Raw genomic sequence first — 15,993 nt, 5'->3', positions numbered from 1 at the left:
GACTTCTAGAAAGAGAGTCGCTAGGACTCTCAGAGGCCCGGGCCCTAGCAGCCTCCCTAGACGTGGCCGCGCGTAATACCCGCGCCTACGGCCCCGACCGCACGGCAGCCCATTGGGCTCCGTACGTACCCGTCGCGACAAACCCACCCCCCCCCCCCGGACATCCCACAGGCTTGCGCGGTCCAAACGCCAAGTCGCACCGGGGGCGCCCGCTGCTATTTCTGCGGCCAGGCGAAACACCCCCGGCAGCGCTGCCCGGCCCGCACAGCAATCTGCAAGAGCTGCGGGAAAAAGCCATTTCGCGGTTGTGTGCCGGTCCCGCGAGGTCGCCGCTGTCCCGGGAGAACAGGGAGCCCTGCACGCCGCTTACGCTCCCCAACCCCCCCCCCCGGCGCCCCATGTATGACCCGCCGGCGCTACCAACTTGGGTCCCGACCACCGCTGTCCCCAGAGATGAGGGAGCCCCACGCGGTCCTAACGCTCCCCAACCCCCCCAGCGCCCCATGTGCGACCCGCAGACGCCGCCATTTCGGGTCCCGGCCACCACGAGGTGAGGAAGGGCGCCGCCATCTTGGACCACCCCAGACCTGTACGACGCGTGGGGGCGGCCATTTTGTCCACCCCCGCCGCCATCTTGTGACCCCCCAGCCATGTGCGATGTATGGGGGCTGCCATTTTGTTCATCCCCGACGCCATCTTGGACGGCAACAACGGACCCCACTCCACTACTACAACCACGTCTCGCTTCAATTACGCTCGATCAAGCTCGGCCCCGGACACTCCAGACGACGACGACAACGGTGCTAATAAACGGCCACGAGACACCATGCCTAGTCGACTCCGGGAGCACGGAGAGCTTTATCCACCCCGACACGGTAAGACGCTGTTCCTTGACTACCTATCCCAGCGCACAAAAGATTTCCCTAGCTGCAGGATCCCACTCCGTACAGATCCAAGGTTTCTGCATAGTTACCCTAACGGTGCAGGGGAGGGAGTTCAAAAACTACAAACTACACGTCCTTCCCCAACTCTGCGCCCCCACTTTACTGGGATTAGATTTCCAGTGCAATCTACAGAGCCTTACGTTCAAATTCGGCGGCCCAATACCCCCACTCACTATCTGCGGCCTCGCAACCCTGAAGGTGCAACCCCCGTCCTTGTTTGCGAACCTCACCCCGGATTGCAAACCCGTCGCCACTAGGAGCAGACGGTACAGCGCCCAGGACCGGACCTTCATTCGGTCCGAAGTCCAGCGGCTACTAAAGGAAGGCATAATCCAGGCCAGCAATAGTCCCTGGAGAGCACAGGTGGTAGTAGTGAAGACAGGGGAGAAACAAAGGATGGTCATAGACTATAGCCAGACCATCAACAGGTACACACAACTAGACGCGTACCCTCTCCCCCGCATATCCGACATGGTCAATCGGATTGCCCAACATAAAGTCTTCTCCACCGTGGACCTCAAGTCCGCCTACCATCAGCTCCCCATCCGCCCAAGTGACCGCAAGTACACAGCCTTCGAGGCAGACGGGCGATTATACCATTTCCTAAGGGTCCCATTTGGCGTCACAAACGGGGTCTCGGTTGTCCAACGGGAGATGGACCGATCGGTTGATCAACATGGGTTGCGGGCCACGTTCCCGTATCTCGACAATGTAACCATCTGCGGCCACGACCAGCAGGACCACGACGCCAACCTCCAAAAATTCCTCCAGACCGCCAAAGCCTTGAACCTCACGTACAACGAGGACAAGTGCGTTTTTAGCACCAACCGGCTAGCCATTCTGGGCTACATAGTGCGCAATGGGATAATAGGCCCCGACCCCGAACGTATGCGCGCCCTCATGGAATTTCCCCTCCCGCACTGCTCAAAAGCCCTGAAACGCTGCCTGGGGTTTTTTTCATACTACGCCCAGTGGGTCCCCCAGTACGCAGACAAGACCCGCCCCCTAATACAGACCACGACCTTCCCTCTGTCGACAGAGGCTTGCCAGGCCTTCAGCCGCATCAAAGCGGATATCGCAAAGGCCACAATGCGCGCCATCGACGAGTCCCTCCCCTTCCAGGTCGAGAGCGACGCCTCCGACGTAGCTCTAGCGGCCACCCTTAACCAAGCGGGCAGACCCGTGGCCTTTTTCTCTCGAACCCTCCACGCTTCAGAAATCCGCCACTCCTCAGTGGAAAAGGAAGCCCAAGCCATAGTGAAAGCTGTGCGACATTGGAGGCATTACCTGGCCGGCAGGAGATTCATTCTCCTCACCGACCAACGGTCGGTAGCCTTCATGTTCGATAATGCACTGCGGGGCAAAATCAAAAACGACAAGATCTTAAGGTGGAGGATCGAGCTCTCCACCTTCAACTACGAGATTTTGTATCGTCCCGGAAAGCTGAACGAGCCGTCCGATGCCCTATCCCGCGGCACATGTGCCAACGCACAAATTAACCGCCTCCAAACCCTCCACGAGGACCTCTGCCACCCGGGGGTCACTCGGTTTTTCCACTTTATCAAGTCCCGCAATCTCCCATACTCTTTAGAGGAGGTCCGTATAGTCACAAGGGACTGCCACATCTGCGCGGAATGCAAACCGCATTTTTTCAGGCCGGATGGTGCGCACCTGATTAAGGCTTCCCGTCCCTTTGAACGCCTTAGTCTCGATTTCAAAGGGCCCCTCCCCTCCACCGACCGCAACACATACTTTCTTAATGTGGTGGACGAATACTCCCGCTTCCCATTCGCCATTCCCTGCTCTGACATGACCGCGGCCACAGTCATTAAAGCCCTGAACACAATCTTCACACTGTTCGGTTGCCCCGCATACGTCCACAGCGACAGGGGGTCCTCTTTCATGAGTGACGAGCTGCGCCAGTTCCTGCTCAGCAAGGGCATAGCCTCAAGCAGGACGACCAGCTACAACCCCCGGGGGAACGGGCAAGTAGAGAGGGAGAACGGCACGGTCTGGAAGACCGTCCTACTGGCCCTACGGTCCAGGGACCTCCCAGTTTCACGGTGGCAGGAGGTCCTCCCGGACGCTCTCCACTCCATCCGGTCGCTATTATGTACGAGCACTAATCAAACGCCTCATGAGCGTCTCCTTGTCTTCCCTAGGAGGTCCTCCTCTGGAACGTCGCTGCCGACCTGGCTGGCGGTCCCAGGACCCATCTTGCTCCGAAAGCATGTGCAGGCACACAAGGCGGACCCGTTGGTCAAAAGGGTTCACCTCCACCACGCGAACCCGTAGTACGCTTATGTGGAGTACCCCGACGGCCGACAGGACACGGTCTCCCTGCGGGATATGGCGCCCGCCGGCAACACACACACCCCCCCGACACCATTCACCCAACCCCCCCCCTTCCTGCCACCGCCGCACCCCGCGACCGCCCCCTTCCCAGGAGGATCGGTTCCCCTCCCCTCAGGCCCGACCAAGGATAAAGCCCAAGCTGAAACCGTAAGGCTCCCGGAAATGACAACACCGGTACAAGCACCACCACCACCACTGGGGCCGAGGCGATCGACACGGACGACCAGACCGCCCGACCGACTCGTGGCGTCGATCTAAATCAATATATGGACTTTTCACAAGAACATTTTGCTTTTCTCCCGATACCTTCTGTAAATAGTTGAAACAGGACAAAATTGTACATACTGTATTGCCATGTGAATGTTTTCCTCCCAGGACCAGCCCTGTAAACCCTTACCACCATGCGAAGCATCACCTCGCCGGGTTCATTTTTGACAAGGGGTGAATGTGGTAGTATGTATTAGGGGTCATGTGGGACTGGAAGCCCTAATGTCATTGGCTGACAGATCCCGGGTCCTGGTTGGCCGTTGACCTCTAGCTCCGCCCTGAAGGCGGAGTAAAAGATGCCGGAGTCCTCCCCCGCAGGCCATTCTACTATCGAGCTGCGGGGGAACAGACACGCTTAATAAAGCCTCATCGACTTCACTCTATTCGTCTCACGGAGTCTTTGTGCGCTACAACTACATTAACTTCAGTCAGGACCAAGCCCACCAGGATGGTCTGGCAGCAGAATTCGTTGCCGTCGCTGGCATTTTCCAGATCCAGGGATGGACAGACGGGACACATGCCTCCCTCGGAATATCGGCTCATCACCAGTAGAAAGGGCTTCCACTCCCTCAATGTGCAGTTGCTGTGTGAATGCCACCTGCAGATCGTGCATGTCTGCGCCCAATATCTAGGCAGCACGCAAAATGCTTACATCCCGGTGCACTCATAAGTTCCTGACACCTTCAAGGCATTCCCTCGGGTGAGGGGTTGGCTCTTGTGTGACAAGGGTTATTTGCTGAGGTCGTGGCTAGTGATGCCTGTCCAGAGGCCCCAGAGCGACATGGTGAACCATTATAAAGGCACCCATGCAGCAACCAGGACCAATATCAAGCGATGCACGGGCATTCTCAAGACGAGGTTCAGTTGCCTGGACTGCTCTGGTGGGCTCTCCAGTACAGCCCCAGGAGGGCCGTGCACATTGCGGTGGCCTGCTATGTCCCGCACAACATTATGCAGCAGAGAGCGGACATGCTGGAGGAGGAGATGGAAGAATGCTAGGCCTCATCCGACATGGGGGATATGGGGTTGGCCAGGGTGACGAGGGCCTGGGGCCCAAGTGGGGTGCTCCAGGGCCGCTGCAACTTGATCATCCTCAGGTTTGCCAATCAGAAGGCTTGGCCATCGGCAGCTCAGCCTCCCTGTCCCACCTCTCCATACCCCCCACAGCCACCCACATCCTCCATGTCCCTCCTGCCTTCATTCCATCCCTCCACCCCAGCTCCCCCACCCACTCTGAGGTTCTTACCAGCATCACCATATGCTGTTGGCCCTGGGTTGGGAGTCTCAGCGGGTCTTGTAGGACAGAGGATGATGAAGGCTCACTGTGAGATGAACTCTGTTGCTCCTCTTCGTTTGACAAAGTCTGGCTACTGCCTTCGGGATCACATTCCACTGACTGCCCAGGTCATTCTGTCTGCTGCCCATTCCACCTCACGGGTTCATATATTCTCGGGGGAGGCAGGGATGGGGCTGTGATTGGGGGGGAGGGGGGACAGTGATGGAGATGGTGAGCGATTATGGCGCCCCCACACATCTAACCCCATTCCCTGCCGCCTCTGAAGGTGACAACAGGCGGTATGTGCAATTGTCCTGGAGACCCTGCCCTATGCCATCCTGCAACATCCACACCCCACACTAAAACCTCCCATCGCTGTTCCCCCACCCCGCCCAGCACACCCTCTACACCCAGCCCACACTTTTTTGGACAGAGGATTGAGGCAAGTCAGAATGTTGGTGACTATATACAGTTTAATAGTGACTATATACAGTTGTTGTGCCCTGACCCTAACTCTGTGCTGTACCCATGCCAACTTAACTGGTGTCTAACGTTTTCAACTTTCATGGCCAACCGTTCCTTCTACATGTTTCCCAGACAGCACATCAGACGTGGAGGCGGCCTGGTGTATTTTTTGCCCTGTGACCTGAGAAGCCTTTGACGGCCATTCTCTGGAGGGCCTGGCCCTGGATGAACCTGGCCGCCTTCTAGGTGGTACAGGCGACGAGGTGCCGCCCTATTCTGCTGCCTGCCCATGAAACGCACCAGTGTCAGGTGGAAGGGATTCAGAAGCGCTAAGGTGTTCCAGCACCTCCCTTGTGGGAGGCACTGGCACGGGCCCCATCACTTCCTCATCCCTTGGGGTGCGTGAAGGCCCCCAGACTACTCCAGGGGATGGAGGTGAGGCCGGCGTGAGTTCCAGGTGCTCCACTGTCACCTGGTTCTGCCAGTCCTGGAGACCCACTCTCATCTCAACTATGGTCTCGATGCCCTCAGCCATGGAGCACAGAGACTGTGCCATGCCACTCAGAGACTGTGCCATGCCACTCTGAGACTGTGCCACGTCACTCTGTGACTGTGCCATGCCACTCTGAGACTGTGCCATGCCACTCAGAGACTGTGCCTCGTCACTCTGAGACTGTGCCACGTCACTCTGAGACTGTGCCTCGTCACTCTGAGACTGTGCCTCGTCACTCTGAGACTGTGCCACGTCACTCTGAGACTGTGCCATGCCACTCTGAGACTGTGCTATGCCACTCTGAGACTGTGCCATGCCACTCTGAGACTGTGCCACGCCACTCTGAGACTGTGCCACGTCACTCTGAGACTGTGCCATGCCACTCTGAGACTGTGCCATGTCACTCTGAGACTGTGCCATGCCACTCTGAGACTGTGCCATGCCACTCTGAGACTGTGCCATGTCACTCTGAGACTGTGCCTCGTCACTCTGAGACTGTGCCACGTCACTCTGAGACTGTGCCTCGTCACTCTGAGACTGTGCCACGTCACTCTGAGACTGTGCCATGTCACTCTGAGACTGTGCCACATCACTCTGAGACTGTGCCATGCCACTCTGAGACTGTGCCATGTCACTCTGAGACTGTGCCATGTCACTCTGAGACTGTGCCTCGTCACTCTGAGACTGTGCCACGTCACTCTGAGACTGTGCCTCATCACTCTGAGACTGTGCCACATCACTCTTAGACTGTGCCATGTCACTCTGAGACTGTGCCACATCACTCTGAGACTGTGCCACATCACTCTGAGACTGTGCCACATCACTCTTAGACTGTGCCATGCCACTCTGAGACTGTGCCATGTCACTCTGAGACTGTGCCATGCCACTCTGAGACTGTGCCATGTCACTCTGAGACTGTGCCATGTCACTCTGAGACTGTGCCATGTCACTCTGAGACTGTGCCACGTCACTCTGAGACTGTGCCACATCACTCTGAGACTGTGCCACATCACTCTTAGACTGTGCCATGCCACTCTGAGACTGTGCCATGTCACTCTGAGACTGTGCCATGCCACTCTGAGACTGTGCCATGTCACTCTGAGACTGTGCCATGTCACTCTGAGACTGTGCCATGCCACTCTGAGACTGTGCCTCGTCACTCTGAGACTGTGCCATGTCACTCTGAGACTGTGCCATGTCACTCTGAGACTGTGCCATGTCACTCTGAGACTGTGCCACGTCAATCTGAGACTGTGCCATGTCACTCTGAGACTGTGCCATGCCACTCTGAGACTGTGCCATGTCACTCTGAGACTGTGCCATGCCACTCTGAGACTGTGCCATGCCACTCTGAGACTGTGCCATGTCACTCTGAGACTGTGCCATGCCACTCTGAGACTGTGCCATGTCACTCTGAGACTGTGCCATGTCACTCTGAGACTGTGCCATGTCACTCTGAGACTGTGCCATGTCACTCTGAGACTGTGCCATGCCACTCTGAGACTGTGCCATGCCACTCTGAGACTGTGCCATGCCACTCTGAGACTGTGCCATGCCACTCTGAGACTGTGCCATGCCACTCTGAGACTGTGCCATGTCACTCTGAGACTGTGCCATGCCACTCTGAGACTGTGCCATGTCACTCTGAGACTGTGCCATGTCACTCTGAGACTGTGCCATGTCACTCTGAGACTGTGCCATGCCACTCTGAGACTGTGCCATGTCACTCTGAGACTGTGCCACGTCAATCTGAGACTGTGCCTCGTCACTCTGAGACTGTGCCATGTCACTCTGAGACTGTGCCTCGTCACTCTGAGACTGTGCCATGTCACTCTGAGACTGTGCCTCGTCACTCTGAGACTGTGCCATGTCACTCTGAGACTGTGCCATGCCACTCTGAGACTGTGCCATGTCACTCTGAGACTGTGCCATGTCACTCTGAGACTGTGCCTCGTCACTCTGAGACTGTGCCACGTCACTCTGAGACTGTGCCTCGTCACTCTGAGACTGTGCCACGTCACTCTGAGACTGTGCCATGTCACTCTGAGACTGTGCCACATCACTCTGAGACTGTGCCATGCCACTCTGAGACTGTGCCATGTCACTCTGAGACTGTGCCATGTCACTCTGAGACTGTGCCTCGTCACTCTGAGACTGTGCCACGTCACTCTGAGACTGTGCCTCATCACTCTGAGACTGTGCCACATCACTCTTAGACTGTGCCATGTCACTCTGAGACTGTGCCACATCACTCTGAGACTGTGCCACATCACTCTGAGACTGTGCCACATCACTCTTAGACTGTGCCATGCCACTCTGAGACTGTGCCATGTCACTCTGAGACTGTGCCATGCCACTCTGAGACTGTGCCATGTCACTCTGAGACTGTGCCATGTCACTCTGAGACTGTGCCATGTCACTCTGAGACTGTGCCACGTCACTCTGAGACTGTGCCACATCACTCTGAGACTGTGCCACATCACTCTTAGACTGTGCCATGCCACTCTGAGACTGTGCCATGTCACTCTGAGACTGTGCCATGCCACTCTGAGACTGTGCCATGTCACTCTGAGACTGTGCCATGTCACTCTGAGACTGTGCCATGCCACTCTGAGACTGTGCCTCGTCACTCTGAGACTGTGCCATGTCACTCTGAGACTGTGCCATGTCACTCTGAGACTGTGCCATGTCACTCTGAGACTGTGCCACGTCAATCTGAGACTGTGCCATGTCACTCTGAGACTGTGCCATGCCACTCTGAGACTGTGCCATGTCACTCTGAGACTGTGCCATGCCACTCTGAGACTGTGCCATGCCACTCTGAGACTGTGCCATGCCACTCTGAGACTGTGCCATGTCACTCTGAGACTGTGCCATGCCACTCTGAGACTGTGCCATGTCACTCTGAGACTGTGCCATGTCACTCTGAGACTGTGCCATGTCACTCTGAGACTGTGCCATGTCACTCTGAGACTGTGCCATGCCACTCTGAGACTGTGCCATGCCACTCTGAGACTGTGCCATGCCACTCTGAGACTGTGCCATGCCACTCTGAGACTGTGCCATGCCACTCTGAGACTGTGCCATGTCACTCTGAGACTGTGCCATGCCACTCTGAGACTGTGCCATGTCACTCTGAGACTGTGCCATGTCACTCTGAGACTGTGCCATGTCACTCTGAGACTGTGCCATGCCACTCTGAGACTGTGCCATGTCACTCTGAGACTGTGCCACGTCAATCTGAGACTGTGCCTCGTCACTCTGAGACTGTGCCATGTCACTCTGAGACTGTGCCTCGTCACTCTGAGACTGTGCCATGTCACTCTGAGACTGTGCCTCGTCACTCTGAGACTGTGCCATGTCACTCTGAGACTGTGCCATGCCACTCTGAGACTGTGCCATGTCACTCTGAGACTGTGCCATGCCACTCTGAGACTGTGCCATGTCACTCTGAGACTGTGCCATGCCACTCTGAGACTGTGCCTCGTCACTCTGAGACTGTGCCATGTCACTCTGAGACTGTGCCATGCCACTCTGAGACTGTGCCATGTCACTCTGAGACTGTGCCATGCCACTCTGAGACTGTGCCTCGTCACTCTGAGACTGTGCCATGTCACTCTGAGACTGTGCCATGTCACTCTGAGACTGTGCCACGTCACTCTGAGACTGTGCCATGCCACTCTGAGACTGTGCCACGCCACTGTGAGACTGTGCCACGCCACTCTGAGGCTGTTCCATGCCACTCTGAGACTGTGCCTCGTCACTCTGAGACTGTGCCATGTCACTCTGAGACTGTGCCATGTCACTCTGAGACTGTGCCTCGTCACTCTGAGACTGTGCCATGTCACTCTGAGACTGTGCCATGTCACTCTGAGACTGTGCCATGTCACTCTGAGACTGTGCCATGTCACTCTGAGACTGTGCCATGTCACTCTGAGACTGTGCCTTGTCACTCTGAGACTGTGCCATGTCACTCTGAGACTGTGCCTCGTCAATCTGAGACTGTGCCATGCCACTCTGAGACTGTGCCATGTCACTCTGAGACTGTGCCATGCCACTCTGAGACTGTGCCATGTCACTCTGAGACTGTGCCACGTCAATCTGAGACTGTGCCATGCCACTCTGAGACTGTGCCATGCCACTCTGAGACTGTGCCATGTCACTCTGAGACTGTGCCACGTCAATCTGAGACTGTGCCACGTCACTCTGAGACTGTGCCATGTCACTCTGAGACTGTGCCATGCCACTCTGAGACTGTGCCTCGTCACTCTGAGACTGTGCCATGTCACTCTGAGACTGTGCCATGCCACTCTGAGACTGTGCCATGTCACTCTGAGGCTGTGCCATGTCACTCTGAGACTGTGCCATGTCACTCTGAGACTGTGCCACGTCACTCTGAGACTGTGCCATGTCACTCTGAGACTGTGCCTCATCACTACGAGACTGTGCCACGCCACTCTGAGACTGTGCCATGTCACTCTGAGACTGTGCCACGTCACTCTGAGACTGTGCCATGACACTCTGAGACTGTGCCATGTCACTGTGAGACTGTGCCATGCCACTCTGAGACTGTGCCATGCCACTCTGAGACTGTGCCATGTCACTCTGAGACTGTGCCATGACACTCTGAGACTGTGCCATGTCACTCTGAGACTGTGCCTCGTCACTCTGAGACTGTGCCATGTCACTGTGAGACTGTGCCATGTCACTCTTAGACTGTGCCATGCCACTCTGAGACTGTGCCATGCCACTCTGAGACTGTGCCATGTCACTCTGAGACTGTGCCATGCCACTCTGAGACTGTGCCATGTCACTGTGAGACTGTGCCATGTCACTCTTAGACTGTGCCATGCCACTCTGAGACTGTGCCATGCCACTCTGAGACTGTGCCATGTCACTCTGAGACTGTGCCATGCCACTCTGAGACTGTGCCATGTCACTCTGAGACTGTGCCACGTCACTCTGAGACTGTGCCATGTCACTCTGAGACTGTGCCATGCCACTCTGAGACTGTGCCATGCCACTCTGAGACTGTGCCTCGTCACTCTGAGACTGTGCCATGTCACTCTGAGACTGTGCCATGTCACTCTGAGACTGTGCCATGCCACTCTGAGACTGTGCCATGTCACTCTGAGACTGTGCCATGCCACTCTGAGACTGTGCCATGTCACTCTGAGGCTGTGCCATGTCACTCTGAGACTGTGCCTCGTCACTCTGAGACTGTGCCATGCCACTCTGAGACTGTGCCATGTCACTCTGAGGCTGTGCCACGTCAATCTGAGACTGTGCCATGCCACTCTGAGACTGTGCCATGCCACTCTGTGACTGTGCCTCGTCACTCTTAGACTGTGCCATGCCACTCTAAGACTGTGCCATGTCACTCTGAGACTGTGCCACGTCAATCTGAGACTGTGCCATGCCACTCTGAGACTGTGCCATGTCACTCTGAGACTGTGCCATGCCACTCTGAGACTGTGCCATGCCACTCTGAGACTGTGCCATGCCACTCTGAGACTGTGCCATGCCACTCTGAGACTGTGCCATGCCACTCTGAGACTGTGCAATGTCACTCTGAGACTGTGCAATGTCACTCTGAGACTGTGCAATGTCACTCTGAGACAGTGCCACGCCACTCTGAGACTGTGCCACATCACTCTGAGACTGTGCCATGCCTCTCTGAGACTGTGCCATGCCACTCTGAGACTGTGCCATGCCACTCTGAGACTGTGCAATGTCACTCTGAGACTGTGCCATGCCACTCTGAGACTGTGCCATGCCACTCTGAGACTGTGCCTCGTCACTCTGAGACTGTGCCACGTCACTCTGAGACTGTGCCTCGTCACTCTGAGACTGTGCCATGTCACTCTGAGACTGTGCCCCGTCACTCTGAGACTGTGCCACGTCACTCTGAGACTGTGCCTCGTCACTCTGAGACTGTGCCTCATCACTCGGAGATGTGCCTCATCACTCGGAGATGTGCCTCATCACTCCGAGACTGTGCCTCATCACTACGAGACTGTGCCACTCACTCTGAGACTGTGCAATCTCCCTCTGAGACAGGCCGAGGTCAGCTAGTACCCGGCCAATGCTCTCGACAGCCAAGACCATTTGTGACTGAGCCAGGTTCTGGAGCACCGCAGCAATGTCCCTGGGAGCCTGGTGCACGTTTGCCTGTGACTGCCTTGTCCTGAGCCTCAGCCATCGACTGCACAGTGTGCCTCAAGCCTTTGCTGTCTTGACCCATGCCTACGACTTTCTCACCCAAGGCTTCCACTGTGGATGCCACTATATCGGTGTTGTCCTGGGTACCATGCATTGTCAGCAGGGTCACCTGCACCTGAAGGCGATTGGACTCCCCAACGGCATCTGCAGGCGCTGGAAGATTGCTGATACCCCCTCCTGTAGATCCTGGCTCTGCGTCTGCATTTCTATCATTGACGGGATTATTTTTTCCAGAAGTGCGATTCCTGTCTGGACTACAGCTAATTCGTGGGATCGGGCTGCCCTCCCACTTCCCGCTCCCTAGGGAGTTCCTAGCTCCACCTGATCTGACGCAGCATGTGTGACATGCACACCAGAAAGTGTCCCAGCAGCCCCTTCACCAACATGACCCACTGAGGTGATAGTCTCTGGGATGGTGGAGGGTTCAGGTGAGTGTAATGCCGATAAATCAGTGGGACCCCCAGTCTGGTCCTCTGGGACGTTCTGAGCTATGGGTACGAGTAGCCCAGATGGGCGGGGTTCGTAAGGTGGTGATCCTGCAAGACAAAGACAAGACACATGATGAGATCTTGGTAAGAGTTATGTGGGGGAGAGGGGTGGCTCACTTGCTGTCGGGACATCGCTATGCATTAGGGGCTCACTTGGTTGATTAAGATTAAGGAATTTATAAAGGGTGGCATGTGGCGCAGTGGTTAGCACTGGGACTGCAGTGCTGAGGACCTGCGTTTGAATCCCAGCCCTGGGTCACTGTCTGTGTGGAGCTTGCATATTCTCCCCATGTTTGTGTGGGCTTCACCCCCACAACCCAAAGATGTGCAGGCTAGGTGGATTGGCCACGCTAAATTGCTCCTTAATTGGAGAAAAAATAATTGGGTACTCTAAATTTATTTTTTTTAAAGATTAAGGAATTGATGGGATGTATGAAATTCACTCATCCATGCCTGGTGTGGAAACTGGTAATCCAGTCATTTGTGTTTATAGAATTAAAATAATGACAACAATTTGTGGGTAATATGTAGAGGTAGTAGGATATTTATGAGAGATTGTGGGAAATGCATTTGCTGGCTCTGTATCTTTGCTGTGTTATGATTTAGCAATAGGATGAATGGAGTTTTGAGATCAAAGGCAGAATTAATGTAAGATGTGAGTGACCCACTGTATGTTGTACATATCCAGCAATAATGAATTATCATACCTAAGTAATGATTCTAATTGTGTCACATGGTATCTCATTAAAAACGTGAGCACTCATACTGGATTGTGAAGTGTGATGTCTTAATAAAGACCCTATTCTGCATTGTAATAACTCTGATGTTTATAGTAATGAGGCCAATTAGATCAGGGAAACTGTACAATAGGCAGTATAAATTCTGAGGAAAATCATACCATTTTGTCAAATAGTAGGAGCGAGGCTCACGTCAGGAGTTCAGACTGAGAACCGTATCGTGAATCCTCGCTCTTTCTGCACAATGTCATTCGCTCCCCGTAACCAACGCGACTCATCAGAGTATGCAGTTCTCCGAGACAAGTCAGCTGCCCAGCAAGGTGCCCCAGAGGTATGGATGCCTTGGAGGAGCTTCTGAATTAGACGTGCTCTCCTGATAGCCCTCTCTCTGGCGAGGTTAGCAGTGGAGGTTTCCAATGGACATGCTGAGCTGGCTAGCTTTGCCAGTTTTCAGGCCTACCATTTTGATCTCTCTTCCTTCCAGCTCTGTGAATGTATTTCTTGGAGGAGATAGTCAAGGTGTTTCCTTTGTAGAAATGAGATGCGATGAACAGTTTGGAGGACAGAAGTGTTTATTTTGCATTAACTGGCCTTTCTTCCACACAGAGTGGAGAAATAGTAAACACCCACTTGCCAATCCTTTCCTTTTCAAATCACTCACCAAGAGACAAGGCATCAATGTGTAGCTTTACTGGGTCAACAGATCAATAAATGCAAGTCCGATTTTAAAAGAAAACTGTCTCCATGAAGCAAGTTTGGCAAACATTATTATTTGGTTTACAAATGTATGGCACAGTGGCATAAATCAAGATCAAATACATTGGGGTTACTTTTAAGAATTGCAAATTGTGTAAAGTGGACACATCAAATCAGATTGGGCACCATGGGGCAAAGTGTATATGTGTGGTTGATTCAATATTGGTCACATCACACAATTGTCACAAGTTCAAATTACCTGCCGCCAGAGCATCAACAATGATTAATACAATCACAGCAAAGACACATATCTGAAACAAAATACATTTTTACGAAGGCAATGCTTACTTAAAATCAAATCTAAGGGGAATGCCATACTCATTATATTCAATTGTGTTGCAATTATCTGTTTGATGGATCTTCTAGTTGGATGCTAACATGTTCAAGGCTTCGTACACTGCTATCGCTGTTCTAGTTTAATGCCAAACAAAAGCTGCACACGGCTCCTTCATTACAGTTCAGCATCTGTCATACTCTCTTACTATACTGTGGCATGAGTGGTTGTGTCTCCATATTTTCCTGATGACTGGACAGGCAGCATCAGTGGATCTTTTTAATAGCCTCCATCTTGTATCTTGTTTCATTTTCCGGACTACCATGCTAAGTTTTGATCTGAAAATTGTAATTTCAGCAAAACTACAGCAGGCAAAATAGACTTGAGCACAGTCGAAAAGTGCTCCAAAAAGCTTTTTCACGCCGTTTCTTTCCAAGCCAATGATTAATCCTTCATATCGTTGATTACCACACTTGGATCAAACATCTGAAAGGTTCTAACATCCAATAAATGTGCTCCATGTTGTCGACTTTAGAAGAATGGTTATCCTAACAAGAGAGCTTGGTCATTTCCATTATTATTTGTTTATATTCTCTTCGGAAGTTGTGGTTTAAAACACCATATATTATAGCATTCAGGCAGCTGTTGAAATATGCCATAAAATAGCTGGCAATGAACAGCTGTTCTGGTATCATGCTAGCTAAATGTGGGTAAATCGCTACTGCCAGGCCAATGAAGTTCAATGGTGCCCAACAAACAGCAAAGAGCACAAACACTACAAACATGGTCAGAAAGTTCCTGAAGTCATGGGGATTTATCTTGGATCGACTATCGGGCTTAACACGCCTCCTAACCTGGATGACAAAGATCCAGATACGCAGGTAGCAGTATGAGACAATGCTGATTGGCAGAATGAAATGAATGACCACCACGATGACTGTGTAGAAGGAATTGGCAGACTGAGCAAATGTGCAGGAATAGATGCGAGGATCATACTGAAGGGATTCCACGAAGAAATTAGGAACGATTGCTAAACAAGTCAACACCCAGACCAGTACCACAAAGCACGCCGTGCTCCTGTTGCTGAAGATTTTGTCATACTTCGAACCATGGCAGATGTAACAATATCTGTTGATTGCAATGCTGGTGATGTTAAAAATGGAACCAATCACGCTGAGCCCCATGAGGAAGCCACTAATTTGACAGTGGATGTAGCCAAGAACCCATCCATTGCGAAATATTGCTATTAGGATGAGAGGATAAGGATAGATGGCTACAAGAAGGTCAGCGATGGCGAGGCTTACCACAAAGGCATTACCTATAAAAGAGCACACCAGGTTAGTTCAGCAGTAAATATCATTGCTTTCAATCACAATGGTTGCAGTAGAATTTATTCAACTTGCAGCAGGTGGAGGAAGTAGAAGTTAAAACAATTCCTCAATCATTTAGCCATTCTAAAGCCCAGGTTCAATTAGTGTTCACTTGGCTGAAGCTCTACTTCTAATGCAACTGGCTTTGGATCCCAAGTGTGGCTGTTTTCCTCTTGTACATCCGCTTTAATCTTGGGCAAATTATCAGAGAGCCAGAAGAAAGGTAGAACCAATATGCAGAGTTTTCTCATTCAGAAAAGCATAGGGGAAAATGTTTGCAAAATATGCACAGGGGATGTGGTGGTGTAATGGTATTGTCACTGGACTTCTAAAGCAGAGACCCAGG

General features: G+C 53.0%; 1 protein-coding gene across 1 annotated transcript in view; it reads right to left on the bottom strand.

Moving 5' to 3' along the window:
• Positions 1-13,909: 13,909 nt before the first annotated feature.
• Positions 13,910-15,993, bottom strand: part of LOC140427401 (melatonin receptor type 1A-like) — a 79,181-nt gene continuing 77,097 nt past the window's right edge. The window contains exon 2 of the mRNA XM_072512935.1: positions 13,910-15,595. Within this exon, the coding sequence (XP_072369036.1) occupies positions 14,826-15,595 (770 nt within the window). The 3' untranslated portion in view covers positions 13,910-14,825. The remainder of the gene's footprint in view (positions 15,596-15,993) is intronic.

Source organism: Scyliorhinus torazame, chromosome 7 (genome assembly GCF_047496885.1).
Source record: "Scyliorhinus torazame isolate Kashiwa2021f chromosome 7, sScyTor2.1, whole genome shotgun sequence".
Lineage (NCBI taxonomy): Eukaryota > Metazoa > Chordata > Chondrichthyes > Carcharhiniformes > Scyliorhinidae > Scyliorhinus > Scyliorhinus torazame.
The sequence above is the reverse complement of the archived record's forward strand: the minus strand, read 5'-3'. Positions and strand labels throughout refer to the sequence as shown.